Source organism: Babesia bovis, chromosome 2 (assembly GCF_000165395.2).
Source record: "Babesia bovis T2Bo chromosome 2, whole genome shotgun sequence".
NCBI lineage: Eukaryota > Apicomplexa > Aconoidasida > Piroplasmida > Babesiidae > Babesia > Babesia bovis.
In genome coordinates, this window is record NC_010574.1 from 132,099 (window position 1) to 159,618 (window position 27,520).

The 27,520-nt window shown below is 43.3% G+C and overlaps 8 protein-coding genes across 8 annotated transcripts; 3 read left to right on the forward strand and 5 right to left on the reverse strand.

Annotated features, from left to right (window-relative positions):
- Positions 1-56: 56 nt before the first annotated feature.
- On the reverse strand, positions 57-2,769 carry BBOV_II000560 (uncharacterized protein). Its single transcript, XM_001609534.2, has 2 exons — positions 658-2,769; positions 57-619 (listed from the first exon to the last, which is right to left on the reverse strand). The coding sequence occupies exons 1-2, from the start codon at positions 2,722-2,724 to the stop codon at positions 92-94; spliced, it is 2,595 nt and encodes an 864-aa protein (XP_001609584.1). The 5' UTR covers positions 2,725-2,769; the 3' UTR covers positions 57-91.
- Positions 2,770-3,303: 534 nt separating this feature from the next.
- On the forward strand, positions 3,304-11,296 carry BBOV_II000570 (uncharacterized protein). Its single transcript, XM_001609535.2, has one exon. The coding sequence runs from the start codon at positions 3,534-3,536 to the stop codon at positions 11,244-11,246; it is 7,713 nt and encodes a 2,570-aa protein (XP_001609585.1). The 5' UTR covers positions 3,304-3,533; the 3' UTR covers positions 11,247-11,296.
- Positions 11,297-11,467: 171 nt separating this feature from the next.
- BBOV_II000580 (Ribosome recycling factor family protein) lies at positions 11,468-12,252 on the reverse strand. The gene has a single exon (XM_001609536.2). It carries the CDS (start codon positions 12,232-12,234, stop codon positions 11,518-11,520), a length of 717 nt encoding a protein of 238 aa, XP_001609586.2. The 5' UTR covers positions 12,235-12,252; the 3' UTR covers positions 11,468-11,517.
- On the reverse strand, positions 12,176-12,976 carry BBOV_II000590 (uncharacterized protein). The gene is made up of 3 exons (XM_001609537.2): positions 12,832-12,976; positions 12,745-12,797; positions 12,176-12,709 (listed from the first exon to the last, which is right to left on the reverse strand). Exons 1-3 carry the CDS (start codon positions 12,944-12,946, stop codon positions 12,236-12,238), a joined length of 642 nt encoding a protein of 213 aa, XP_001609587.1. The 5' UTR covers positions 12,947-12,976; the 3' UTR covers positions 12,176-12,235.
- Positions 12,977-13,125: 149 nt separating this feature from the next.
- BBOV_II000600 (Zinc finger in N-recognin (UBR box) family protein) lies at positions 13,126-19,498 on the reverse strand. The gene is made up of 5 exons (XM_001609538.2): positions 19,242-19,498; positions 18,397-18,968; positions 18,317-18,362; positions 18,111-18,282; positions 13,126-18,075 (listed from the first exon to the last, which is right to left on the reverse strand). The coding sequence occupies exons 1-5, from the start codon at positions 19,426-19,428 to the stop codon at positions 13,176-13,178; spliced, it is 5,877 nt and encodes a 1,958-aa protein (XP_001609588.1). The 5' UTR covers positions 19,429-19,498; the 3' UTR covers positions 13,126-13,175.
- An 818-nt stretch (positions 19,499-20,316) lies between these two features.
- On the forward strand, positions 20,317-23,757 carry BBOV_II000610 (Protein kinase domain family protein). The gene has a single exon (XM_001609539.2). It carries the CDS (start codon positions 20,414-20,416, stop codon positions 23,750-23,752), a length of 3,339 nt encoding a protein of 1,112 aa, XP_001609589.1. The 5' UTR covers positions 20,317-20,413; the 3' UTR covers positions 23,753-23,757.
- BBOV_II000620 (uncharacterized protein) lies at positions 23,649-25,286 on the forward strand. Its single transcript, XM_051767396.1, has 4 exons — positions 23,649-23,954; positions 23,989-24,247; positions 24,460-25,003; positions 25,039-25,286. Exons 1-4 carry the CDS (start codon positions 23,749-23,751, stop codon positions 25,173-25,175), a joined length of 1,146 nt encoding a protein of 381 aa, XP_051623097.1. The 5' UTR covers positions 23,649-23,748; the 3' UTR covers positions 25,176-25,286.
- On the reverse strand, positions 25,079-27,453 carry BBOV_II000630 (Zinc finger C3HC4 type (RING finger) family protein). Its single transcript, XM_001609541.2, has 6 exons — positions 27,027-27,453; positions 26,517-26,591; positions 26,115-26,354; positions 25,404-26,079; positions 25,298-25,370; positions 25,079-25,260 (listed from the first exon to the last, which is right to left on the reverse strand). The coding sequence occupies exons 1-6, from the start codon at positions 27,054-27,056 to the stop codon at positions 25,170-25,172; spliced, it is 1,185 nt and encodes a 394-aa protein (XP_001609591.2). The 5' UTR covers positions 27,057-27,453; the 3' UTR covers positions 25,079-25,169.
- Between the last annotated feature and the right edge of the window lie 67 nt (positions 27,454-27,520).

A 27,520-nucleotide genomic window follows, 5' to 3' on the forward strand; every position in this document is an offset into this window, starting at 1 on the left:
TCATATACACGTGTGATTACATTTCTTTGTCAGTACATTGCACATAGTTCTATTGTAACTACATTATAATTTATGTCACAGCAGTTCCATATCAATCTAATTCTAATGCGCGGTTGTTTAGGTCACGTAACCGTGTGAATGTATGTTCCATGGATTCCACGTTGGCCTTGAGCGTGTCGTATATCCATTCGTCCACAACTCGCTTGACACAATCACGGAATCCCTGGGTTTCTCCTGCCTGTGTTGCTTTGCATGTGATGTATCTACGCATTCTATCTGCGCATCTTGTGTATACTTGTGTGCTAAGATCGTTGAGATGGTTTACTTCTGCCTCTTGCAGCCTTTGGCGCATTAATTCACGTTCCAGTGCGATAACCCGGTTACGACGTTCCCTGATATCTCGTGCTGCCTTTTGCACGGCTTCTGCACGTTCCTTTAGTTTAATGACCTTGTTGCGATATTCCTGTAATGTGTTCAGCACTTGTGCGATATCCGTGTAGACAACGTTGAATGAATCCACTGAATTCTGTACCACTTGTCCTAATCTCGTTTGTGTCTTAAGTTTCAGCATTATTTCAGTATCAATGGTCCCAAGTTGCTTGGCAAGAGCTACAGTTTTCTGTGCGTTAGATTAGGCAGTACATGGATCCAACCTACCTCCTTGTAATCCTGTGAACTGCGTGTAATCTTCCGTGCCTCTGTAAACATAGATTGTGTCTTGTTTAATGCTTCTTTGGCGTACTGCAGATAGGAAGGTACTGCATCTCCTAGTTGTAATTGCGAGGGCAACTTGGGTGCATTAAAATCAAGTTCCCTGGTCTGTGACGATGGCAAGTCAGACAGTGCTGGTGTAATATCAATATGTTCGTTTGTTACTAGTTGGGTCACTACAGTTTTCACGTGCCTCAGCTCCTCGTGCGAAGTCAGGTAACAGTACAACGCTTGTATCATGTACAGGCCGTGATTACCTATCCGTCGACCATCCGAGGCTACAATCACAGGTTGGGAGTGTGTAAATATATGGTTTCCGGATATTCGATGTTTCACCAGTCTATGCAGTGATATTTCCTTATCTTCTACGTTGACTGTGCACGTCTCTGCTGCGGAGTGGGCCACGCAGTAGGTATTAACCCTGGATACTTGCACGCTCGCTCCGAATCGCCCCTGTGTATTGTACGTATGTACATAGTTGAGGTACTGTATATCCCTTTTGGCACCAGGTCTGTAGAAATGCGATGTGCAAGGTTTGATTGCGCTGTTACCGTGATATAGCACCATACGTCCATTCGTTGCAGCTGCTAACAGTTCTAGGCGTGGCTCTGTGTTAATCACGGTGAACGACTCGAAATTCCCGTGGTCCACATCGTCGGTAGTCTCTAGTCTATATACGGAGGGTATAAGCTTAACCGGGGCATTTCCATCCTCTTCTTCAACGTAATCCAGTTGATTAACGAATCCATTTGTTTCTATAGCCGACAGACTTTTAATCAAGAGGCTAATATCTTCTGGTGTTTGTATTGAATCCAGTCGAGGCGCATCTTTCATGCGGTATCCTTCGCACATCAGTGTTGTTGCCTTGGTTACGATACGTTGTTTGTTTCTGAAACTGTGCACGCACCCGGGTAGTAGCACTGGGCAGTATGCAAAGACGAATCCGTAGTTCGACATGACAAACACGCATGTCTTATTCCACCCATCGTTTTCGTATGCTTCCCAGCAGAAGTCAACCACTGTTCCTCTGGGTGCTGCATATGGGTCATAACTAGCTTCATTCGTCCCAGTTCTGCACATGGCTTCACTGAATTCCATGTATATATAAGCGTTATCTATACTTTCTTCTACGTTGAATATCCGTAACACCCCGATGAGTTCGTGGCTATTCTGCAAAGCTTGATCTAAATTGCTTGTAGCTCTTTGCACGGAATCAACTCCGTTGTGATCGGGTCTTTCTGTGTATACTGAATTGGTTCCAGCCAATTGACTTTCCCGGACATTGGAACCAGTTGATATAGTTCTATTAGTGCCTTTAGTAGTTATTGAATGCTTAAATCCATTTTGTGATATACATTCTGGATTCCTGTCTAATCTCTCCATGGTTAATATGCATATGGTATTGGCATATTGCTGGTGGAACTTTGCCTTTACTACACTGTAATGTGGGTATCCTTTGGAGTTAGAGTGCTTTTCGTGCATTACCTCTGCTCGTAGTACACTGGTGTAGAGGTATGTGTTACTACTAGGGTCGTATGTCACTGTGTTATCATCCATCTCACTGGGCACGCGTACTACGTATACATCCGATTTCGCTGCTAGAAGGAGCAGCGTTCCATTAACATTTACTTCCATTTGTTGGAAATATCCGTGGTTGCAGACGTCATGCTCCACTAGCACTTGGAATAAATATTTACATAACTTCCCGTTAAGGTCTACATACTCGCATTTAATGGATATTAGCACTGTGGCCACGTTTCGCAATCCTTGCTTCTTTCTAACTGGACATTGTTCCAACAGTGTGAACACTGCAAATGAGTTGTGGCACCCTATGAAATCACAGGTTTCTGAGGATGCCACTAGGGTATATCCTGAGCAGGCATCTACAGTTTTGCAGTGATGCCTTTCTACAGCCGCTCTACGAACCCTCATGACTGTAGTTGCGTAGTCTACGCACGCCTGCGTTTCCAGTTCATTGGCATAAGTGCCTACTATATCCACTTCTTGGTTCATCTTGTTTCAAGTGTGTTAGAATCTAGATGGATTCTATACCGCTATAGGTTGGATAATGTGTATATATTTCCAGTTGCATGACCATCGTTCGCTTCTAGTTCCTGTGTATGTACATAATCCAATATTAAGGGATTCAACTTGCTCTGATACGACTCGGGATTGCTAGAGCCACTTTTAGTTGAACCACTAAAGACCGCCTTTAGACAAATTTGGCCACCTTAATGCTAGTATCTATTATATAACCCTTCTTTTATTGACACATTGCTAGATGCGGGGGGTGTATAACCCCTGAAATTCTCGTCGCGCCCGGTGTTGATATGGTTCCATACATACCCGTGTAATCCTGGAGATAAACTCAATTACGATCCCCTAAGCGATGGATCACGTCAATGTGCAAGGGTTCTATCCTTCTCATACCACTAGCTACAGTATTTTTTAGATATATTTGTGATTTCTAGCGTCCACATGGGGAGGGTGTATCCCACATTATATCCTTCTTGTTTATCACTAAGCCTAGATTTTATTTTCGCGGGACCCTGTTATTGGCTTTAATGTATTGCCAAATTATACACATTTTAATTATCGCTACAACTCGTGATGGCAGGTCCTCGTGATTACTTCATTCTTTTACTTTTGCGTATTACTGACGTATAATTTGGTTATGATCCCTTTGTACTGTTTTACTTGTTATATATTGTGACTTCTTGGTTTTTTTGATCTAAACACTGGGTTATATATACCGGTGTTTGTGTATAGACAGCGTCGATGTAAGTTAAGGCGTGTACTTTTTAACTATATTTGTGGCAACGATGACATCGTTATTCAAGCAGATAGAAGCTTTATCGGTGCGGCCTAATAAGGCTTATTCTCGTTTTCGTCGTAGTTACGCCTCTACTGAGCATTACAACCGTGTTGTTGTATCAGAGAGTTGGGAGTATCTGTTAGGTCTTGACCCTGGCATGGTTCAATGTGAAGGTTTATTTAGGCGTTGTCTTTTAGATGGCACTTCTAATACCGCTTCTGTTACGGATGCCGATGCTTCGGACACTGGTTGGGAGTACAAGGATATTGACTTTATGACAGATTCTGAGATCGTTGACTGCGAGAGCACTTTACAGTTATTTTTGGATACGTGCACACCTTGGTTGAATCATGAGCCTTGTCAGCATTTGATTAACTTTTTGATTTACCAATATGAGCTCGGTTCACGTTATGGCGGCATGTTACTGGTTGCTCTGTTACCTATTCACGAGAGCTCTTACTTTGCGAAGACCGTTGAGTTACTCGTTCTACCTGAGGGGAGTGACTTACTGTACTATTTATCTTCCACTGTGAGGGCTTCTAATGAGCACTCCGGTCTTGCTGACGTCCCTCGTTCTGTTATAATCGCTGCCACTGTGAAATCGTTCAGCAACTATCGACGTATCTGTGAGACTGTAGAGCGCATGGTGTTATTGCGCAACAGTGGTGACGCCTATTTGCCACTTTACACAGTCTTGAGTTTGGCTTACCTTGAGCAACATCGCAATCAGCTGGGTGACAATGAAATTCGTCTATTTTTGAACACTGCTTTTAGTGGTGTAAAGCACCCTGAGAAGTCAGGTTATTATTCAGCCCAGCTGTGCATATTAACTGTTTTGTTCACTACAGTTCCCTTGACCATATCAGTTCAGAAATCCGTGGTTTCAGCTTTACTGGATCCCGTGCTCACGTTACTGTCTGAATCCCAAGTGCTAAGTTTTGAGCTAAGGCTAAAGTTCAAGGAGTGCATGTTGGTTGTGCTTGCCTTGCTTCACCAGCAGAAGGAGCGCCTGGAGACATTTCCCAGTCCCATTGTGGGCCGTCTGATTACTGTCCTTCACAAGTTTCCCGCGTTAGTCAATGTCTTCCGGGCTACTATAGGCTCATCTGAATCCGTAGACTTTTCACGTTTTTGCAAGGTGATGACCTTGTCTGTTGTTAGGTTATACAAGCACCAGGGCAACACATCTCCCAGGCAGGATACTTCTGTTGAGCTTATAGGGTGGACTATTGACTTTTTCTCTCGTCTGGATCACTCCATAGTATACATGCGCGTGATGCTATACACACTAATTGACGACCTTGTTGTATTTTCGTTATCATGCCAACAGGATGAGTCTTTATTCCACTGGGACAGTGCTTCTATGAGCATCAGCTTGAACCCATCTTACAGCGATCGTCTGGATATATATTCTGAGTTTTTCTATCGTCTATATCTTACCTTTCCCTCAGTGGTTGAGGATGTATTACATCGCGTTGTGCAAGCTCCAGACAGATCTCCTGAGGTGTTACCCATATTCCTTATGATTTGTCATAGTATAGCCCAGGGTTCTTCTGTATACTTCTCTTTACTGGTCCACCGTTGTTTTGGGAAGTCTATGCAGGATGCTAGCCCTGCGTTGCCCAGCAGTCTGGATGGTGACAATTTAGGCCCGACCCTGTTAGTCTATGCCGACGCCCAACTTCCTTCGTCAACTCGTTTACAACTGTACAACATGGTGTCTTCTGTGGCTACAGCTGAGATTCTATCCTTGGTTGACCGCAGCGTGCTCCAGGAGTTCGTTCGTAGTAGTCTTGCTGACCCTGAGATCTCTGCTTTATTTTGCCAGAATCAGCGTTTAATTTCTATATTACCCGCGGATATGGTGGGCGAGGTTTTGCTGAGGCATATAAGTGGATTACTTACAGGCTCGGGGTTAGTATTCCAGGCGTCTATTGTCTGCAAGATGCGTAACAAGGCAATTGTGCTGGAGATGCTTCCTTTCTATGATCGTTGTTTTGAGGTATTACATCGTGACCACCCGTTATCTAGGCAGTTATTCCAATGTTTGTCATTATTCAGTGAAGTTTACAATCGCATTCCTGAGGGTCAGCGTGGTCATTTGTACCATGGTAGTTACCACTTCATGTCACTTTTGCATATTATCCAGGCCCATCACAGGCAATCTAAACCTACAAAGGCGAATGCTCTTAAATCAGACCACGATGGTGGGAGTGACATGTCGTCAGCATTGCCAGGTGACCCCAAAGCTGGTAGAATCCCTACTACTCTGGACGACATTTGCAGCCTTTACTTTGGCAACGCGCCAAATGAGCGGGACTACGACTCGACGATGTCGTTGCTTTTTTCTATTTTAGACTTTTTGGTCCAGGTCTCCAGTGCTACTATGTACGTCAACACTTCGTATGGCGACTTATCCTCTACTGCTGGTTGCAGCAACGCGCTACTCGTATCGAGGGACCCTCAATGGCTCAACGAGTGGATGCTATGCTATGGACTCTATGAAGCTTGCGAGTTACTGCGTTCACAATGCCCGACTTCATCCAGTCAATCTACGGATGACGAAGGATCCAGGGGAATCTCAGAGCAGGCTGCTCCCTCCCTCACTCCAGATCAAATCTACCACTTGTTCTGTATAACTGAGGTAGTGCTTTGTTACGCCATTAAGCTATATCGGGAGTCTATCATGCTGGGTGACTTGACATATTCATTCACTAGGTGTTGTTTTAAGCTCTTGACCCAATTCACGCTTACTGCGCCATACTCCTTTAGGCCTGATATGGAGATAACCGAGCTTGATGCTACTGTTGACACTTTGTTTAGTCGCGAGGCGCTTCTACTTCACACCATGCTGGGTCTGTCTAGTGAGGAGTTCTGCACGCTGTTTAGGGAGGCTATTAGCTTGACTCCTAAATCAATGCTAGGCTCAATGTCACTTTGGCTAAGGCATTACTTTGAGTTTGGTCGTCTCGTGAGGAGTTTGGAAAACAGCTCCGCCCTGGGTCTAAACTGTTACTCCAACATCAACACGAGTTATGTTGAGGTATGCCCAGTGTCGAAGTCCCTTAAATTCAATGGTGTGATTGATGACGTTATCGCTTCAGGTCCCGCTGTGCTTGCTGAGTTGCTCAAGGATATTGTGTATACCAGTTCCATAGTTCCATCATCAATGCCACCTTCCAGTGACCTTGGTACTATGCGTTTACCCTTTATATCCCTAATAGAGCTCGATAGTGCCATGAAGATGTACGCTCGATGCATGGATATGTTAAGTCACCTGGTTCCGGAGCTGTTGCGCACAAAGGTGTTCAGCAATACATGCCTCATCTTGGACGTGATGACCAACGCCTTGGAGTTTTTGGTTGACAAAAACCACCAGGTGCGTCGCGCCGCGGTTTCCATGTTATCTCGAGCTCTCCAAGCCTATGTCGAGATTCCCTCGAAGCATATATGGAGATTTTCTAGTGTCTGTGGCTACAGCCTATGCAAGGATTACTCCAAGGCAATATCTAAGCTCGATTGCAATATCAAGGGTCTGGAGAAGACTGTGAAGCGCTTTTGCACAGCTCTGCTGACTAACAATGCCTCCTTGCCCAATGTAATGTTCGTGAACCACTTTTTCGCACAATGTTCCAAAGAGCCTATGATATCGTCTTTATTGTTATATTGGTCTGCGTTCAGCGGGACTAGTGTACAATTTAACCTGGAGGTAATTCGCCACATTACTGAGGGCCTCTCTTCGGATAAATTCCATGAGTTCTTTACATCTGGTATTACTGGACTTTTAGGTTACCTCCAGTCTATGGACCTTGGCACGCCACAAGATTGCTATCGCTATTTGTTGCTACTCATTTCCTCCACTGCATCAGTGGCGTTATCTACTCTCCAGGGGCGCCACATATCCTTTGGTACTACGATATGTCCTGAGCTATTCCAGGCAGTGGGCGATCTCTGCGGTCGCTTGGACCAAAGCGATATACCACTTGCGCAGCTGCGCCGCATGGTAACTACCTGCGCTGGTATTGCCACGTATCCATTATCGCAATCTAGTTTTTGGCTACTCAAGCCAGAGGTACACAACGTATTTTTGGGCGCGTTCGATAAGGTGTTCCCATGCCTTGATGCCGCTACGCGTAAGCTGTGCCTGGACCATATAACTTCGGGTTATGACAGTGTGAAATTCGGTATGAAACCACTACTTGCTATATTTCCCACCCTGCAAAAATGCAACGCACCACTGCGTGAAAAGTTCGTCATGGCCATTGTGGACAACGGGTGCTCAACTTCTTTGGCTGACACCATCAATGGTATAATGCAGCATGAGCGCGGCACTAATTCGTGGTTCAAGATAACATCAATGATGCTTCAACGCTATTTATCATCGGTGGATATTACGCAAGAAGGGAATGCTACATTCCTCTTCAAATCAGTGGTATCATTGATGGAGAGCATATTGAAACTGCTCAAAACTGAGCATGACTCTAGCGGCACGCAGCCACTATCTGACCTATCGCACATTGCTGTACTCATTAACGCGATTTACCGAAGGTTTGGCTCCACCCTGGACACAGTTGACATTAAGCTACTTCGCAAGGTGGATAACGACATTTGCCGCTGTCTGCGCGCAATGTGCCAGTTAGATGGCCCAATGATGCTAGATTTCGTCCATCCATTCCTCTACAAAATGTGCGCTGTGAAGACGTACCTTGATGCTGTTTCTGACGCAAGTGAGGCGACGTCTTCCATTAGCGATACAAAAGTACCTCACGTGGCCCATGCAGCTGGTCCCACTGGTTGTGCTGCTGTATGCCAGATGATGATGCAGTGCTTTGACTCGGACAAGTCGGATGCCACTATATTGCGTTTTGTGGAGTTGTCACAGGTCTTCCTGGCACCAGCCAATTCCTCACGTAAGGATGCAATGTCAGATGCCATTGGACTAAGCAAGTCAAAGCACTGCATGGACCTGGCTTACGAGGAGTGGCTTGGCTACAGTATATATTCGTGTATATACATATGCCGGCTTGAAACAAGTTCATTAGCAATAACAAAGTGCTTGCAGTACCTTAGAGCTTCTCGTGATCAGGGGTATATACTCTCCAAGTTACTGTTCACGGCTATGGCATCATGCAGCCATGAGTACTCCAATATCCCGTCATGGGTACCACGATTGGATGTGCGTTCCGTGTCACTGAGCAAGCATCACGATACCGCTTCACGCTACGCCTGTGCCTATGAGATATACCAGATAGTTTCCCAGGCTCTGGAGCTGTCGCAGGAAATAACGCATATGGTTATCGACGCTGAAAGCTTCAGTAACCACAAATCCGTGGGTTACATTAGGTACAGGTCCACTGCGTTATTGTTGCAGGCCTCGGCAATTTCGGTCTTATGTTTCAAGGACTACCCAGAGTTTGCCGAGGTGGCGACCATGAAGAAGCGTCGTAAAGGCATGATGGCGCTATGCGCGCCAGGTGCTGAAACCAGCGACTCTGGGACGTATGTTCCCGCCATATTGAAGAAGGCCCGGGGTATCTATAACATGGTATACAGTAGCAACCCGCACGTGGCTTACTCGAGACTCACTCTAGGGGCTATATCGTTTTTCTCGGGCGTCGATCGCGATTATACCGAGGGTAACTACTGGACAGATGTTTGCAATATCGACTTCGTCAAGCAGACGTGGGTATGCGAGTACATATCCATAGTTATGGGCGCGTACTGCAAGTTTATCGGACAGAAAACCACAGTTGATCGTGATATCTTGCTGCCATCTCAGTGGTCCAAGTATAGCAATGAGCTTGTTTCGGTGCTATACCGGCTATCCAAGATACTGTCAGACTTTATAGTAGCCTGCGAATGCCCCGTGGGTAACAAAAAGGACAGCCCAGTTGCATCCCTGGTAGCAACGTGCAGGAAGTCGGCATGGCGTGCTGTGGTGAGCATATCAGCTGCATTATCGGGTACCCATACAATGAACTGTTTCTCGTTGGCCATATCAAGACTAGATATGCTGCAACAGCAGAAGAGCCTGTCACTGGCCCATGCAACGGACTTTGTGTATAGCGTCCGCATGTGCATTGTGGTAGTACTTCACCATCCAATGGACCAGGATGTTGACATGGCGGCCGTGGTGTTGCTGTCACAGGCGCTTTCCAAGTTTACGATTTACCTAGTGGATCGCCACCCGAATAACGGAGACCTCATAGCCTGCGTCCTGGTGTTGATGCTACTGCTGCGCAAGAACTATGGCAAAGGGACTGGAGACGAGCTTTTGGAGGCTATTCTCAATATTATAGTGTTCCTCGATGCCCAGGTGCCTCTGGTTGAGCGATTCAGTTTGCCGCATAGTGATCGTATCCCAGATGACCCTGGACTTACTCGGGTCTGCACTCAGATCTTCCAGGAGGCAGTTAACACCAGCCCCGAGAAACTATCAAAGTCGATTGTCGAGCACCAGAGGTCAGCGTTTGACCATGGTATAACTACACGTGCGGTTATCATGCTATCGTTTTATGCCGCCATCAGCTGCAAATACTACCACCTCATGAAACTAGTTCTGGCCATTGAATATAGCCACGTACTACGTGCTATGCGTGATAGTTCGCGTTTGATAACCCTGATGGCCATCAGCTTGCTTTACAATAAAGTAAAATCCAAGTACATCGCAGATCTCGAGAAGCTGTACTTCCTCAATGTCAACCTGCTGTCTGACTTTGAGTCTAGTTCAAAGGAACACCATCGCAAATCACGCAAAAGGGCTGGCGCCAGCAGCGATACTGGGAGCTCCCAGTCGTCGGGTGACGGTTCAACGCCACCCGACGACTGCATAAACATGGTATCGAAATACCTGGACGAAGCGCCTTTGCGCCTGGATCTTAACAGCGCTGCCTTTGCCGAGCCGGAGCTGCATTATGGCAGTTCAACGGGAGTTAAATGCTTTGAGGATAGTGTTATACTCTATGCAGTCCAGTTCTTCTCCAAGGTTAAGTCAAGCCAAGTCGTTGATATACTGACGAACCATATCGCCACTTTGTATAAGGGGTCCCAGAGCGCAAAAAGTTGCAAGGTAATGTCACTGCACGAGAGCACGCGCCTGCTACTGCGGGTTGCCATAGCCACGCTGCAGGAGTATGGCGCGGCGGGAGCAGCGCAATTCATAGTACCCCGGATATACGAGTTCCTCAATGCCGTGCTTGAAATGTCACTGGATGCAATATGCACCAACGACAAAAAGTGGAATGATGCCACAGTGCGCTGGAAGGTGTTCACCAATGCAGTGTTCACACTCCGCGCAATCGGTGCTTGCGTGGCATCCTGGGATTCCAAGCAGGTATCGGTACCGGACATGTGCTTAAACCGGTGGCTACCAACACTGGGCAAGGCCGTGAACGCATTTGACCACATGGAGGGCGCTGAAGTACAAACGTGGTCGGATACACTCCGAGATACATTCGTGCATCTCGTGGCATCATGCTCAGATGATGCCGATCGCATTGAAAACGTACTCTCTAACGGGCTTGTGTCGTCATCTGAGCTTTGCAAGTGCCAGGTGCTGGGTATATTGATATCACTGTGGGAAAAGGTAAGCTTCCACCTGGGCTCCACAGTGGTCAACGTAATGCCAGTGCTGGGCGAACTTGCCGATGACGAGTCTGCGGAAGTACAGAGACTGGCAGAACTGCTGAACGATAAGATACAGACGTTCCTCAACATGTGAGTGAGCACTGTATAGACCTGGAGGTCAATCACGCTTGGACGTGGTATCATGCCAGTAGTCACTAGAGTGACACAGACTTATGTGACTCTTTCTATAGATTGAGCTGTTTAAATTTTAAATTGTTAGTGGCTATACTGAGTATAGGTGATTGACGCACGCTAGACACTAGTAACAAATGGCGGTGTAATTCATATCTGCAAGAGTACAGTGTTAAACACTAGTTATACCTCTAGCCTAAATGGATTACATAAGTACATCCCTTAGACTATAACTAACATTGACTTGACAAGTCCTTGAGAGCGGATTTCATAGACTCCCTCATACGCTTAGCAGCGGATTCTAACTGCTCAGTCTGCTTACGGTGCCAGTTGTTACCGATATTGACCTGCTTAATCTTAGAGGTAGCCTTAGAAAGCACACGCTGCAGCAGTCGTTGGTGAGCATCAATAACCGCATTGGCATCATGCTTAATTTGATTAATAACCTGCGATGAAGTGGGACTAGGGCAACGAATTACTATGAGGTCGCCCTCGTCAGAATGTAAAGACCAGCTTTCACGAGCAAGCGTGAGCTCCCTTACAACACGACTCTTTAGCTTTGTATCGAATACGTGTACGTGGGCCACAATGGGCGATTTCACAACAATATGAGCCAAGTCGCCAAGGGGCTTGCCACTGATATCCATTGACTCAAGCTCATCAAGAACTAGGCCACACGGTTTAAGGGAACTGATAGCAGCAAGCGCATCGCGTTCGATTTCCGCAATCTGGCTTAAATATTCATCAATGTCAAACAACTCAACATCTTCATCAGGGCAATCTTCCTGGATCCTAGCTACGCCCTTGCCCTTTGGGGCCTTTTTTGACTTGGAGGCAAACGATAGTACCTGGCACCGATGAAGTAGAGTAGGGCCAGATAGGACACGGAAAATACCACGTGATACTTGTAGACGCCCTAGTAGGGACCTCAAGATCATAATGGAGCCCATGCTACACCTTGAATGTAGGTTCGTATTCAGGCACCTGACCGTGGTAAGATGATTGAGGTTTCACCTCACGACCACTGAAGACGGGGTACTTGTAAGTCCTACGCTCTACACGGTATACACCGTTGTCATCCAAAAACAAACGATTAGCCAATACGGGGTTCTTCTTAGCAACCGGTCTTGGCACAGTAAACAACTTGTTGTTTACAATGGGACCCTTAAATGATACCAAAATGTTATCAACAGAATTTGAATGAGCATAATAACCAGTGGCCCTCCAAGCACAAAGGCAACGATAGGATGACTTGGAACAAGGTAAACTGCAACGAGATCCACAAGGACCTTCCTCCTGGTAACGCAAACTCTGAGAATGACGCAATATACGGCGCGATTCTAATTTAGCCAATGCCGCAGTCAATAGAAATCGACCTGCGTTACGCCAATCTAGAGGAAAACGAGGTATAAGTGCTGATGGAACCTGGATAGTTATCAGAAGAATATAGGCGACCTTACCTTAGTAGTGGGATATACAGGGTCATACAGATCCTTCTTGTGCAAGTGGTTACCTTTTTAATATAAGAATAATACACATAAACATACCGCGATAACCAATGGGACGACGCCCAGGAGGAGCTGTTGGTAATGGCGCAAGCTGCTCCTTACTAGGCTTTGTTGAAGTGAAACGCCTAGAAAAAACACAACGCCATAAAACCATCCTAGACAGATGTTAATCCATGGCTCAGCAAGAAGAGATCAGTGGTGTATAAACTCTAGTACTACAAGGATTCCACTGTGTTATTAGAAATACTACCTAAATAAACTATGTAGTGATATATAATTTCTATTCAAGCATAATATGACCAGAGTAAAATGTACATCACCCGGGGTGTGTAAGGCAAAGTAATCTGGAAGACAGCTACACACATTATAATATAGCTCATACATTAGTGATGAGAAGTCACCTTTTGGCGGTTTATTATCTCGTGACCTATACGACCCTGGCTGTAAGCGTTGATCAAGTGTGTTAGCCTAGTTTGAGACAGAAGCACGGGACCAAATACGTTGAGGTGCAAATCCTTGTTACCATAACGGTCAGAATACAAACTGGGCACCATGCACTTACGACCCTTGTCCACCAAAAGAAGGAAGCAGTAGTACGGAGCGATAAAGATACATTGACCGCCGCCACAAACACGAGTGTGAGCCTCGAACTCGCGCAAGTATATGGACGATAATAAACCAGGGTGGAACTTTGTGCTCCTGCCACCTATATGTTTCAAGGGGCCTAGAATCCCTGGCTGCCTGCTACGTTGACAACATTGACTCAGGTAACATATCGTACTGCCACAAAGAAGACAGACCAGTGGAATTGCCGGAGGTAAACCGCAATTAGCACATGACCGAAGTGACGTACGTTCAATAAGGGACCATGCATCAGGAGATAGGTTGCGATGAAAATCCACATAGTTGTATCCTGCCACTAAAGGAGCACACGTTTCGTGACCAGTGGCACGGATCATGGCAAGCTTGCTACGAGTGTCTTCACCTACCATACGAATACACTCGTCCACTACAAGATCGCAATATGTATTGAGACTTGTACACTCCGATAAAAGGTCGTAACGTGCTTTGCCAGAATGCAAATGAGCGTAGGATACCTTAGTACGAACTTCTTCGTCGATGTCCCATACGTTGAACACCGTCCAAAAACCAATGTCTAGTAACAAGTTAACCCTAGGGAACAACTCATCCAAAAATGAATCGATGTCAGGCTTAAAGTCACGGTGAAGGTAACCCCTAACGCGTACCGAGTCGTAAACACAATTAGCAACCTGACGAGCAAAGTCCAATACGCTCCCAGAGCTCACTAATTGTAAGAAGCAAGATGATAAATCAGAGTCAGTAAAATCCAAAAGGTGACGTTCATAAGGAACTAGGTGACGAAGTACCTCGAAAAATGCAACGTTCCAATGACCACGGTAACCCTCCTCGTTCATACGCCTTAAAAAGTCAACGCCAATGTAGCGGCGTTCAGGCTCACTAGTGCTACTAGAGCATTCACGCACAATGGGCGAGCAGCCCTTGGCAAAAACTATCTTAGATGTCAACTCGTCCTCAATCACGTCAGTTTTTATCACACAATCCTCGTAAACGTCACTAGATAACATTTTCAAAATTGAGTCGAATTCATCGTCTTCAACACCGTTGTCAATGATGTAGTAAACACGACGGAAGGCAACCAATGTCTTGACGATATCGTGGATGTAACCACGTACCTGTTGAGACATGCTGCCATCCGGGCGATCTGGTAATGGATGTGTAAAAGAAGAAACCACTTCATGGTGGAAGTGCTGCATACCAAGGGCTAAATTAAGCTCTAATGATCCGGGTGATGGACTGGTATCTTCAAACTCTCCACGGTATATATCCTGTATCCCAGTTGTCACTATATCAGGAGTAACTTTACCCATGTTGTATAATCGGAATTCAGTCTCGTGATCACTGAACCCTAGCCATTGAACACGAGATAACAGGTCAACAGGAAATTCAGCAATGTCCATGTACTCCAAAAGATAGGTACCATACAAATTAGCCAAAAACTCCCGACGAAACTTAAGAACGCTGTAATTGCCCCAACGGTCTTGACTAGCAGAATCTATATCGGCACATGCGTCCACAAAAGCCTGGAATGACCGCTTTATGTCCTTGAGAATAACGAATTCTAGGACTTGCATTAATAAAGTGCCGAAACATACAGCAAGGTAACGTAAACTGTCATCCTTCCCAGGGCGTTGATTTGTAAAGTACAGCAAAAATTGTTTAATAGGGTCCCGGGACCAGCTACATGTGAGGTCCAATGGGAATGTATTGGTGCCTACACCAGGCTTATTAGGTACTCCATGTCCATCCTTATACTCAAATCCCAAAGTATCAGATACCTGACGAACCTGGTCGTCCGTAAATGACTGGAGCAAAATGTCCAGCAGACCCACTTTGCTACCATCAGATATACTTGTTATGTCCGGAACAGCAAGTTCCTCGACATCCAAGTCAAAGTAGTTCTTATCCAAGGAGTTAACGGGTCCATTTACAGCAACGCCACGGCCAGTAATGTATATATTGCGCACAAGGTGCTGAAGCAATGATGGACTGACAGTCAACTGATTCCTACGACATGTAGACGTAGCCAATAAATAGTGGTAAAGCATCCAAAACCTAGGGTCAACTTCAATCCCAGATTCAACATGACGCCAATTCTGAATGCCATACAGACAACGCTGACCACCAAAAACCACAAGGGCATATTCACTAACCACATGACTGTCATAAATCAATGTTAAGTCAATGCCCAAAATCTTGCCTAGATGGTCAAGCTTATCAGGATGCAGCTTTAACCAAGCAGAAAACTGATTTATGAAGAGTGACCTGTCCAAAACATGTTCCTTGGATTGCTTAGTGTAGAATAAAATATTGCAAGAAGGTTGATCCCTAGTGCTCCGATCAATACCCTGACACTTTGCACATGATAGAGTAGCACCCTGAGGGTCTGTAATGCCCAAATCTTCATAATAACTACGACCTTGCGATTCACTTTTGGTGTACGTGTTGGTCAATTTACTGTTGGCGGTGTATACTACATGAGGACTAGGGTTGTACCTGGCAAGAATGGGAGATGGAACCCAATTGGCATAAAAGGGATGACGCCATGCAGCTGGAGGAAGCTTATCTAAAAGGTCATCAGTATCAGAGTCGCGATCGGACATTACACTATCTGGAATGTACTCCAAAACGTAGTTGCATAACGATTTGCAAATTGGACAGTAAAATTCGTCCTTTTGCTTCTGAACGCCAGATGGAATGTCACGTAAATCCCTAGTGCTGTTGTTGTGCTCACGAATGCAATGCATATGGACAACATGGCCACAACAACTGATCATGGACGACTGCAATGGAACGACTACCCGAGAATAAACGGAATGCGTTCCTAGTGACGTCACACAACGACGTAATATGCTATTGGAAGATATGAAACACATGAAGCCAAAAGACTTGCCATTGACCATGCCCTGCTTACATAATATGCAACTCTCAATATCAGCAGTAGTATCCTCATCTACCAGTGACTCCTCAGAATCCACAGGAAGCTTCTTCTGCTGAGACATTATAAATGACATGTAACGCCTCTGTAACTGCTTTACAGCCTGCTTGCGACACTTGGTAGGAACACTAGACTCAGATTTCAAGTCTATCTCAAATTTCTCACGCATCCGGGATATTACATAACGTAACATGCCAGACATTACACGGTCGTCACTAACACGAGTATGTACTGACTCCAAAAGATCAACAAGCACAGTTGCATCAGAAGGACTTACAAAGTCCTTGGAATCCATAACCAATAATATAGTTTTCAACGCAAACATAAGACCACGGTTCCATTTATCTAATGAAGTCTCCGACCAATTAACCGCCCCAAAGTAGCGAAGAGGCTTAGAAATGATATTTTCACGGTCTACCGAATCAGTTAATACACTGGAACTATCTCCAGGTGACGGCAATTTTTCACGACCTGAAAGGCACCAAATCAATTCTAAAGCAATATTAAAACAGTTGGAGACACCAAGAGATAACATGATGGAATCCTGATTGTCATAAAACTCAGGTTGCATCAACCCATCCGAACGACGAGAACCTAGAAAACCAACCGAACCGCGACACTGCTCAGCGGGAATCACATAGTCATAACTAGTGTCATACGGCCTCCAACTAATGTCTATCATGCGATATACTTCAGCAGTAGGACGTAAATAAGCCTTACCAGCAACCTCAGAGTAGTTGCTAGTGGAGACGGCCTCTACAGCACGTACAATGTGAGGGTGGTGACGCCAATAAGTGTCCACGGATGAAGCTACCTCCTTAAATACAACCTTGCCCGTGCCCAAAGAAGTTACAATGTCCATTAACAACATGGGATAGCCACGACGAAGGTATTCAGCATTCATGCTATCACGAGGAACACATAACTTCTCAAGATGCTTCACGTCATGGATTAATACCTGAAGTATGTGCACGAAAACCTGACATGTAAACATAGCATCGCCAGGGACGTGGCCCTCCTTGGGTTCAAAAACCTCAGTATATACCACACCTAAGGGGTCGATATTAGTCAATCCAGCAGAACGACGAAGGCCTAATACTGAAATGGCAATCTGCAAAGCAGCAATATCCAACTGTACCAAAACAACCTGACGATAATGCTCATTCTGCTCATGCATAGACTCCCCGTTGTATACCCAGTAGTTTTGCTTCACCTCTTGAGAAAAACGTAACGTGGAAATAGCAGTGCGAATTATGTACAGGAGCACAGCGTCACTGAAGCTAGTGACCACTGGGTCAGAAGATAAAGTAGCAGGATCGACCGCAGATACATACAAACGACGTATGTAGTTGAAGTCAACAACAGAAGCGAAAAAACGAACAAATGGAATGTGAAAAGTACGACAAAGCCTATCACGCGAGGATTGCCAAGCAGAAATACGACCTAAAATGTAAGAATCCAATTGACGATAGAACTCTGCACTGGTTATAGAGTCACGCTTACAGTACTCAGTAAAATGACGAAGAGCACTGTGAAGAGTATGCTCACTAGTAAATGCAATACCATAGCCGGAATTCTCATAAGATACATGCTCCGCAGTGTGCAATTCCATCGTGTTCATCAAATGCATATGGTCCAATAAACGAAACAAGGCGCCAGAGAGAGCAGATGATTGGAATACCTGCTTAACAACACCCTCATGAGCCATGAGGTATGATAAGTCACTCAAAACTACCAAATAGAGCCTGCTATAATATGGAAAACCAACTCAATGACGTACCCAAATAAACCACTCTCATAGCGAGGAAATTGTAAAGTACCAAGACGGGCATCACGAGCATGGTGATCAGTTAAAGATGATATACACAACTCGATAAAACCAGTACTGACAGCGCTAGTAGCGATATAAGGATATGTAAAGAGCTGTACTGATAAGTGATTCAAGTGCCATTCTGAAACTTTATCTTACAAAATAGAAACACTAACCGTCAGGACCCTTGTAAGGCTGAACAATCTCAGGGTATAGTTCAATCTAAACAAAATAAATAAACAGAAATGTCACTTACATAAACACTAGAAAAGAGTGACTTAAATGCCATAGAAGTTAACATGGTGAGGTAAAATGAATTGTAGCTCTTGCGAATTTCAGGATCCAGAACCTGATGTCTACCCATCCAAAGCTTAAGTGTGGACTTAGGCATCTCCTCATAAAAAACATAGCGAAATGCTGGAGTTACCTTAAGCAACTCGTCAAGAAACAACATAAGTAACCTTGCTAATGGCTCCAGCGCAATCTCGTATGTCGTGACGTAATCGCTGATATAATCAATCATCTGACGAAACGTATCGCGAAGCCTAATTAAAAAGTCAGTGTTAAAGACAACCAGTAGCTGCTTCTCATCCTCTATGTCCAAAGACCAACGGTGACTAGAACATGATCCACCAACAGCCCATGAACCGGGGTCACCACAGTCACAACAACCACCAGTTGTGCGAGTTAAACGAAATCGATGACCATCATGATTAGATCTAAAGAAGCACTCAAGACATATAGCACAAGTACTGTCAGCTTCACAATCATAACATTTAAAGGCAACGGTCTCTTCCATCCATTTAGCAGTACAATGCCCAGTTGTGCCTTTTAAAAGTTAGACAATAAAAACAAACGACACCAGATACTAAACAACAACATATAGCGCTATAACACCATAGTATATAATACTTAACGAATGTTGCCAAAACAGGATATATTATCAATAAACATTGCAGATTCCGTGCAACACATCGACATCTATCGCTAGAAAACGAAATACAGATGATATAAAAACAATCATAAAGTAGGAATAACACAAAACCAAAGCATTACATAATGGAATCCAAGAATACACATCAATGTGTGTTGAAAACCTACCAGTGTAAAGAGACATTAGACGATTGACGCTACGAGGACAACAGTTTGGATACAAATAAGCATAAATCTCCCGGGAAACGACATCGTAGTCAAGGGTCGAAAAAGAGTAGATATCCAAAGCACGAATGTCCAAGGATTCAATGGAGTAACTACCACGCTGCCGCTTCGTTCCAGATACCTCGGCCATTCTAAACAAATTCCAAGACACAATCTAGGGCATTTAATTCACATCATAAGAAACATCTCGAATATAATAGGATGACGCGCACATATTGTGGCCACAGTGGAATACAACAAACGAGAGATACAAAGTGATCTATTTTCTAGACATAAGCATGGTGTAACGTAAATATGTAAGCATCTAGACTGTAGCAGTATAAAGAAGTGAAATCACCAGATTGTGAGGATCATACCAATAGCATCAATATTGCCTTCCACAGAGATACTATCACTTAATGACAAGATAATAAAAGCACAATATTTATATTGGTAATAACAAGACAAAAATATACGCCATGTGCATAATGTATGATAATAGAAGATCACAACTCATGTACTAACAATGGATACCACAAGTATACGCCTAAAAATTCTAGCTACACATCAAACTGATTCAGCTACTAATCAACGCTACAACATCTTATTCATCTGAAGAATATTGTTGTTTACGGAATAACAACGCTTTCAAGTGCTTCATCGTTCATATATCTGGCATGCGCCCAAAAGGACGAGACAAGCTCCCCGCTGAATGCAATACACATAACCAGATGTAAATTATATACTAAATAAAATAAACAAAACATTATTATAAACAACCATAAAGCTCTTTATTAAGGTGAACATGGCAGATACAAGATATACACGAGGCTACTTATCATCAATATAGCTCAGATTACGGTGATAATCCAGATTTAGTGGTTAAAACGGTAAAAATGAATAAATAAAAATATGCAAACAACAAACTAATCACGTCGAGTGATGTTCTGATCGTCAATGCCTGCGCCAGTGCATCTTGATCCAAGAAACATTCATTAAGAAGCTGAGTTGTGTTATTACAGGCATTTTTACACGTTCTTGTGATACAATTCAATTACACATGAAGTCGTGAAGCCAGATTGTCGATTTTCAGTGGACTTCCAGTACCAGGTACAAAGTAACTCTAGAGATATAGCATGATTAACCTAAATGTGACCCCCAAGATGAAGCTAGGGAAGATAAAAAAAGAACAACTAAGGAAATTTGATCGAAGTGAGCTGGATATACTCATTAAACTCTATAAAGAATTGGCAAATCGCTCGGAATCAAGAGGAATAGATAAACAGACATTTCTACAGTACTTTAACTTACCAGGGCTTTGGGGGGAACGATTGTTTCATTATTTTGATACAAATGGCTCAGATTTCGTGGAGTTTGATGAGTTTCTTAACGGAATTGCAACATGCTGCAGAGGCACAAGATCAGAAAAAATAAACGTACTTTTCCACGTATTCGATCTGCACGATGATGGCCAAATTGAAAAATCAGAATTGGTGGCAATGCTATCTAATTTCCCAATCATTGTAACGCATATGACTAAATTCACCCACAGAAAGAGACAATTTTGGGCTAATGGACATGGAGTAGACTACTTATCGACGGCATCCGATACCGATTTACAAACATCAGATCACTCATACAAACAATGTGATTCTACTGATGTGGAATTACACAAAAGCTTAACGCCGGAATCGACCATGAATATTAAAAAGACATTAAGAATACCTTCATCAGATTGGAGGGAACTTGCCTCGTCAATTAGTAAACTGTCATTCCAATCAGGAGAGTCCACAGACGCCCATAGCATGCAATCTGAAATAGATTGCATAGAGGATATTGGGGAAAACATTACCAATTCACCACAAAATAAGGGTTGTGCTAACAGCCCTAAAGGAGTTATTAAGTATCACCAAGGAATATCGCAGACTACTAGTATAGCCAATAATGCATCGCAATGCCTCATTAATATTTCAGACGGCTATATTAGCGAACATGGCTCGTCAACGTGTGACTCGAGCGACGAAGGAGATGACGATGAACCAATACTGCACCAACATGAACCAAACAATATATCCAGCAATTACAAAAAGGCGTCAGATATAGTAAATATCAAGGATAGTTACTGGATAGATGAATTAGATACTAAATCCAAGGAAATGGAAATGCCACAGTTTACAACTAAGCTAGAAATACAAAAACAACGGTCAAGGAAAAGTAAAGGACATAATGAGAAAGGAAAACGATATATACAAGGTAGAAATAGAGCTAAATCACTTGCGATTGAAATCATACAGAGAGAGCAAATGATGGGCTCCGATGATAATGCACTGGAAGCATTGGTTGAACAAATACTAGAAGATGTCAAGTTTAGCGCCAATGGGACACTTGACTTCGATTCATTCAAGTCGTGGATAAATACAAACCCAGCAATACTCACCGCCTTCGCCGAATATATGCATGAAGAAGTATGGGTACTGCACGGCAATGCATTCATGATTACACCAGAAACCAGACGCCTGATGCAGTCCGATAAAACAAATAAATATCTGTCACAAATTAAAAATGGTGAACTAAAGGATGCGGATGACCTAACGTTGTACGATAGCGGCATACAGACAAAATTAAATAGGTTGTTCATGGCCCATGGCAAAAGAGGAGAAAACATGGCAAGCGATCAACTGTGGAACTACCTATGCGAATTACCAAAGAACAATAGAATTAAAAGAAAGAGCACGTGGGACAATGTACTTAACGAAGGTTGGATGAATATAAAAGGTGAAAATATCACGTCACCAATATCATTCATCAGGAGACCACTCTCATGCCCAAACTGTAAGTCACCGTACTTCATGTGCCCCAAGTGCTACAAAACGAACGACACGCTCTATGTAAACTTTAAGAAGGGTATACATATAGAATGTACAAACTGTGTGAAACTCAACCCCGAACAAAGACTAGACAAGTGCTGGCTATGCAATTGGAACTTCGGCGACGCCATCAAGCTGGTATTTATGAATTCTTCAGACGCACGTATTGATACCGAGACAACGGGCCTGGGAATCCAAGATCCCATAATGACGAAGATTGTGCAAAATAGTTTAGAGCACTTAACAGGACAAAGTACAAGTGGGTTTGACACTATCATTACAAGCAATGATGGAACATGGCCTCACTCTGTAGAAAAATTAGTGAAAAAAGCAGGATATATGTACAAAAAGGGTAGAAGGCTAAGGAGGTGGCATAAAAGATACTATGTGCTTATAGATAACATACTATATTACTATAGAAGCGAACAAAGCACTAAACCCAGAGGATGTATCTTCCTGGAGGGGTACCACATGGACCCGCTGCCAATGAGACACGGATCCCACATGTATGGATTCAGACTATTCCACACAGGATATACACCAACGCTACGCAACCTATACCTCAAGAGCAATGAGGAGTGCCTGGAATGGGTAGAAGCACTCTCAAAGGCCATGCACCAACAAAGCCTAATGCAATTGTATGCCATAGGGGAACAACTAGGATATGGTAAATTCAGCGTAGTGTATCGTGCTGTGCACAAAAGAACTGGAGAAGAATATGCAATCAAAATAGTAGACAAGAGCAAAGTGGGATGCTTGGAAAGAGATTTACTGAGAAGTGAAATAGCAATACTGAGACTACTTAGGCACAAACACGTTATCTACCTCAAGGAAATAAGCGATATGCACGATTCGTTATATATAGTCATGGAACTGGTACGCGGAGGCGAACTGTATGACCTAATAAAACAGAAGAAGGCGCTGTCAGAAGCTTATACCCACAAAATCATAACACAACTGCTACAAATTGTAGCATACCTACACAAATGCGGCATCGTACACCGAGATATCAAACCTGAAAATATTTTACTGACAGATAAAAGTGATACGGCAACGATAAAACTAACGGATTTTGGATTGTCGACACTATGCGGACCCAATCAGCTGCTCACCCAGCCTTGTGGAACCTTGGCGTATGTAGCACCAGAAGTACTAACCATGGAAGGGTACAACCAAAAAGTAGATGTATGGTCTATAGGCGTTATTATGTATTTGCTTCTTAGCGGAAGACTCCCGTTTTCTGTAAGGAAACCTATAACCACCGATATAAACGAACACTACCGGCTCAGGTTCGACGGTAAAAACTGGGATTACGTCTCTACATGCGCCAAAGATCTAGTAGCACGAATGCTACAATCAGATCCACACAAAAGGATTTCAGTCTTTGAAGCAATGGACCATTTCTGGGTCAATAACTTTGTAGAAGTCAACCATGACGAACCTCACTCAACCGTGGGGAATCTAGACAGTACTCAAGAGCTTATCAGGGCACTCAGCAATGCAACAGATACTACATTCGTCATTCCATACAGCGAGTCATGCATCGGTAACCTGAAGGCACTGCAAGCCGCAGAAGCCGAGGCTGCCCTGGAAACTGTACTGGAATGACGATCAAACGACAGCGAGAGTTATCGCTGATAGAATTACCAATCGGAATATTAAGACACATCGTTACATTTGTACCACTAGAATGCTCTACGCTTTCCAAATATATGTATTCCCTGGTAGTACTCGAGCGAACTTCATTCAGTGCAACCAAGGCATTACAAAGGAAAACGCGATCTGAACGCATTATTAAGACCTTGTTTAAGTTAGTATATCTGTTGTACATATATATGACGTAGATGTGTAAACATACAGAGCCTGGAAGTCTCAGGATGGGATCGCTGGAACGACCGTCTAATACGACGTATAGTAATGTGCCACAATCAAGGGTATTTTCATAAATTGCGCTCGCTGTCGATGAGAGACTGCAATGAAATCACTATCGAGGGGATGCGCACATTGCTTCATGCTTTGAAAACGAAGATCTGCTACCTAGACATGGAGGATTGCCATAAGCTCGGACCGGAATGCCTACCATCAGGAATCAATAAGCTCAAGGTAGGTATGAAACAAATGTATTGCCTATCTCCTGTCTAACGCGATTATATGACCAAAGGTAATAGATTGCAATGCAAATGCCTAGCATGTCACTACCAATAACATCCATACGATATTATAGCGAATTGTGCTTTAACGTAGGCAATAACTCTATTTGTACCGATGATAAAAATGAAAATGATAAAACCAAACAGATCATATAAAGTGCACAGGTGCTTAAGATTGGATTCCAAAAAAGGAAAGGAAAACTAGAATCCGGAAATATAGTGGAACATCTAACTAGAGGTAAACATCTAATTGCCCCAAAGCTAGAGTGGTTGTCCGTACAACACAGAGAAACGCAATCACTGGGATCTATAGAGCGCCTGGGAGCTACACTCACAGCATTGGACCTGAGAGGATGCACGGATATACCGCAATCGGAATACAAAAAGTGTGCTGAGCTCCCAGAATTAAAACAGTTGCTCACGGGAACGGGAATCACAAGTGAGATTCTCTGCAGTATAGTCCACGCATGTAAAAAACTGGAAGTGTTGGACATAACAGGATCGGAACTGTCCAAAGAGTGTATAGAAGGTATATGTAATAACCTCAAGTCGCTACAGAAGCTAAAGCTAGCCAAGTGTAAAAGTTTAACCAATGATGGAGTGCAACGGATCCTTGCATCATTACCTAACCTAAGGCTCATTGATCTATCACATTGCTGGAAATTATCAGATGCCTTGTGTAACCATATGCCGCCACTGGCGGCGACAGGTGAGAATTCGTCCCCAAACATTCATAAAATACAGATGAATTAACCATAGGAATACACAACTGCTCATTAGATACCAGCAAGTTAGCATTGACACTAGCCGAAAAACGCCCACAAGATGCTCAAACTGTTACCATCGTCTGGCATCAAGAGCTAAAAATATCGCCATCATGATATAATAAATCGCTGGATTATTAACGCCAATAAGAGGACTAATATAAATAGCCATCTGGAGAACCAAGAGTATCGATACTCAGGCCTACAAAACATGCCACAATGATCAGTAGAAAACATACTCTAATTGTAGCACATATTTATCACCCGCATACACGTAAATACTAGAAACCTCTAATAGACGTGCGAGAGTATCTGCATGATATAGAAAGATTTAGAGAAACGTACCTGTCATATGGTACCAACGGATCTTATCACTGGAGTCAGCAATCAATAGACGTGCATAAAACAAAGATGCTGACTCTATTTCACCAGAAGTAGGCCTTTCACCAAGCACCATCAACTGGGAATAGTTATCAGAAAAATGACGCTGACCTTCCGGACTGGTTATATTCAACTGAGTCTTGGCAACAATACCACACAATTTAATCAATTCGCAACAGATCGAATACCTGTCCATAGCAGTGGTATCACTAGATGCTATCGACTGCAACGATACAAAGGTCGTCACCAGGCTTTCAAGGTCATGAGAATATGTTAAAATTGAAATGTGCAACCTCACCAGCTCCTGTTCATGATTCTGATCAGTAGAACCAGGAAAAGTAAAGTCGTCATGTACAACGCTATAGCGAGCCATTGGACAATCATATATAGGGTCATTAACCACCTCCAATACCTCTATGCGCTCTAAAATAGTTGTCTGCCATGCAACCATTTCCTGGATCTCGTCTTCATCATCCATGCGATTGGGTCCCACATACTGTGCCAAAGCTCCTATGTTTCTCTTTCCATTGCGCTTCTCTGGTAATATTATAAGCAGCTTATCCGTGTCCCTAAGAAATGGCATTAACCTGGAAGCTTGTGAACGCTTTAGAACAAAATGACGACGCTCGCTGGGGAATAACTAAAGGAAATAAAAAACATATACGTTGAACCTACGTAATCATGACAGTGCGACGTGTATATCACAGGTCTAGTTGAACTGTCATCGTTAGGCCTAGATACACGATCCCTATAAACGGACTCATTTTCTCTGGCCTGAGTTATTAACTCCTCAGCACGCTCACGCATCTCATCAGCAAATGTCTCATTGAGAAGTTGAAATAACAATATGTTAGGAGAATATTGAGATGATAACCGCTGGCGGCATAATGGGCATGCCAAGCGGTAAGCAGCAGCCTGCAAAGAGCGTATAGTGTATTCTGGCTAACGTATATATATATATATATAGCATCAATAAAACTGTGGTTACGTTTAATCAACACAAGTAATCACTGAGGTAATACCTAGAAAATATCACATGATATAGTCATTACACGCATTAGTGTGAAATACACCAACCTGATCGATACATGTTTTGCAAAAATTGTGGCCACATGATGTAGTAACGGGCTTGTAAAGCAACTTAAAACAAACCTAAAAACTATTGAATCATGGAATAATATAGCTCAATTATATATCAATATCCCTACAATTGATAAATAACAGGAAGTCTATTGGATCTATATAAATACGCTATCGATTACAAGTTAAATCGCGCATTCAACAGGATCAACCATACTTGGTTCGATATAAAACGTAATATGCAAACAAAAGAGTGAGATGATCTAATATGAAGAAGAGTAACTGATTAAATGCAATATTCCAGTAACAAGTCAACGACACCTTAACAGTGGTATGCCAGATTCCATCCACAGCACTAATGCATAGAAGATAAAGTATGTATACGCAAAAGCAAACTTTGCACTGGGTGTACACCAGATCACAGGTACAAAAGTCCAACATGTTGTATGCACATCACTGATTTACATTGCAATAAACAGATATATGACAAATGTGTAAACAGCCTACCGGGCATTCGAAGTCCTTTGGAACAGCCATTGTTACCGTTTCTCATACACTCCAAACTCGCCCATTTACTAAACATATAAATAGCCTTCACACCTGTTTCGTGTGTTCTGGAGTCGTAGGTATATATTGTTTTGATTACAGATTCTTGTTCGAACATATGATTACCTACAACTGCTATTGTTCCTCAGGCTATTCCCCAATATAGGTAGGATCATACTGAATCAATAGATAACTTCAAGCAAAGTATATTTTACTAAAATTAATACTATAATATTGTCTAAGTGATACCAAAGAAGAGTTAATATCCCGTGGTAAATAACGTCGAGGATAGATATTCATTATCATATATCATCCAAATAAATAGAAAAGTTGACACATCGCGATTCTGAATGGACTAACAAGACATGTGTTAATAATTATACACCTGTGATGCTGTAGCTCCGTTCTTACCACAACGTCGTGCCTGTGCTGCTATCTCAAGCGGGCACGCTACA

Excerpts from the sequence above, each read along its gene's own strand:
- BBOV_II000560 (XM_001609534.2), bottom strand. The coding sequence starts at position 2,724 with ATGAACCAAGAAGTGGATATAGTAGGCACTTATGCCAATGAACTGGAA. Across the intron at positions 620-657 it reads GTTCACAGGATTACAAGGAG|AAAACTGTAGCTCTTGCCAA; the intron begins GTAGGTTGGATC and ends TCTAACGCACAG.
- BBOV_II000570 (XM_001609535.2), top strand. The coding sequence starts at position 3,534 with ATGACATCGTTATTCAAGCAGATAGAAGCTTTATCGGTGCGGCCTAAT.
- BBOV_II000580 (XM_001609536.2), bottom strand. The coding sequence starts at position 12,234 with ATGGGCTCCATTATGATCTTGAGGTCCCTACTAGGGCGTCTACAAGTA.
- BBOV_II000590 (XM_001609537.2), bottom strand. The coding sequence starts at position 12,946 with ATGGTTTTATGGCGTTGTGTTTTTTCTAGGCGTTTCACTTCAACAAAG. Across the intron at positions 12,798-12,831 it reads TCGTCCCATTGGTTATCGCG|GTAACCACTTGCACAAGAAG; the intron begins GTATGTTTATGT and ends TATATTAAAAAG. Across the intron at positions 12,710-12,744 it reads CTGTATATCCCACTACTAAG|GTTCCATCAGCACTTATACC; the intron begins GTAAGGTCGCCT and ends ATAACTATCCAG.
- BBOV_II000600 (XM_001609538.2), bottom strand. The coding sequence starts at position 19,428 with ATGGCCGAGGTATCTGGAACGAAGCGGCAGCGTGGTAGTTACTCCATT. Across the intron at positions 18,363-18,396 it reads CACTCTTTTCTAGTGTTTAT|ATTGAACTATACCCTGAGAT; the intron begins GTAAGTGACATT and ends TATTTTGTTTAG. Across the intron at positions 18,076-18,110 it reads TATGAGAGTGGTTTATTTGG|GCTCTATTTGGTAGTTTTGA; the intron begins GTACGTCATTGA and ends ATATTATAGCAG.
- BBOV_II000610 (XM_001609539.2), top strand. The coding sequence starts at position 20,414 with ATGATTAACCTAAATGTGACCCCCAAGATGAAGCTAGGGAAGATAAAA.
- BBOV_II000620 (XM_051767396.1), top strand. The coding sequence starts at position 23,749 with ATGACGATCAAACGACAGCGAGAGTTATCGCTGATAGAATTACCAATC. Across the intron at positions 23,955-23,988 it reads ATTATTAAGACCTTGTTTAA|ATGTGTAAACATACAGAGCC; the intron begins GTTAGTATATCT and ends TATATGACGTAG. Across the intron at positions 24,248-24,459 it reads CAGGAATCAATAAGCTCAAG|GTGCTTAAGATTGGATTCCA; the intron begins GTAGGTATGAAA and ends TAAAGTGCACAG.
- BBOV_II000630 (XM_001609541.2), bottom strand. The coding sequence starts at position 27,056 with ATGGCTGTTCCAAAGGACTTCGAATGCCCG. Across the intron at positions 26,080-26,114 it reads CGTCGCACTGTCATGATTAC|TTATTCCCCAGCGAGCGTCG; the intron begins GTAGGTTCAACG and ends TATTTCCTTTAG. Across the intron at positions 25,371-25,403 it reads CCGTTGGTACCATATGACAG|ATACTCTCGCACGTCTATTA; the intron begins GTACGTTTCTCT and ends TATATCATGCAG.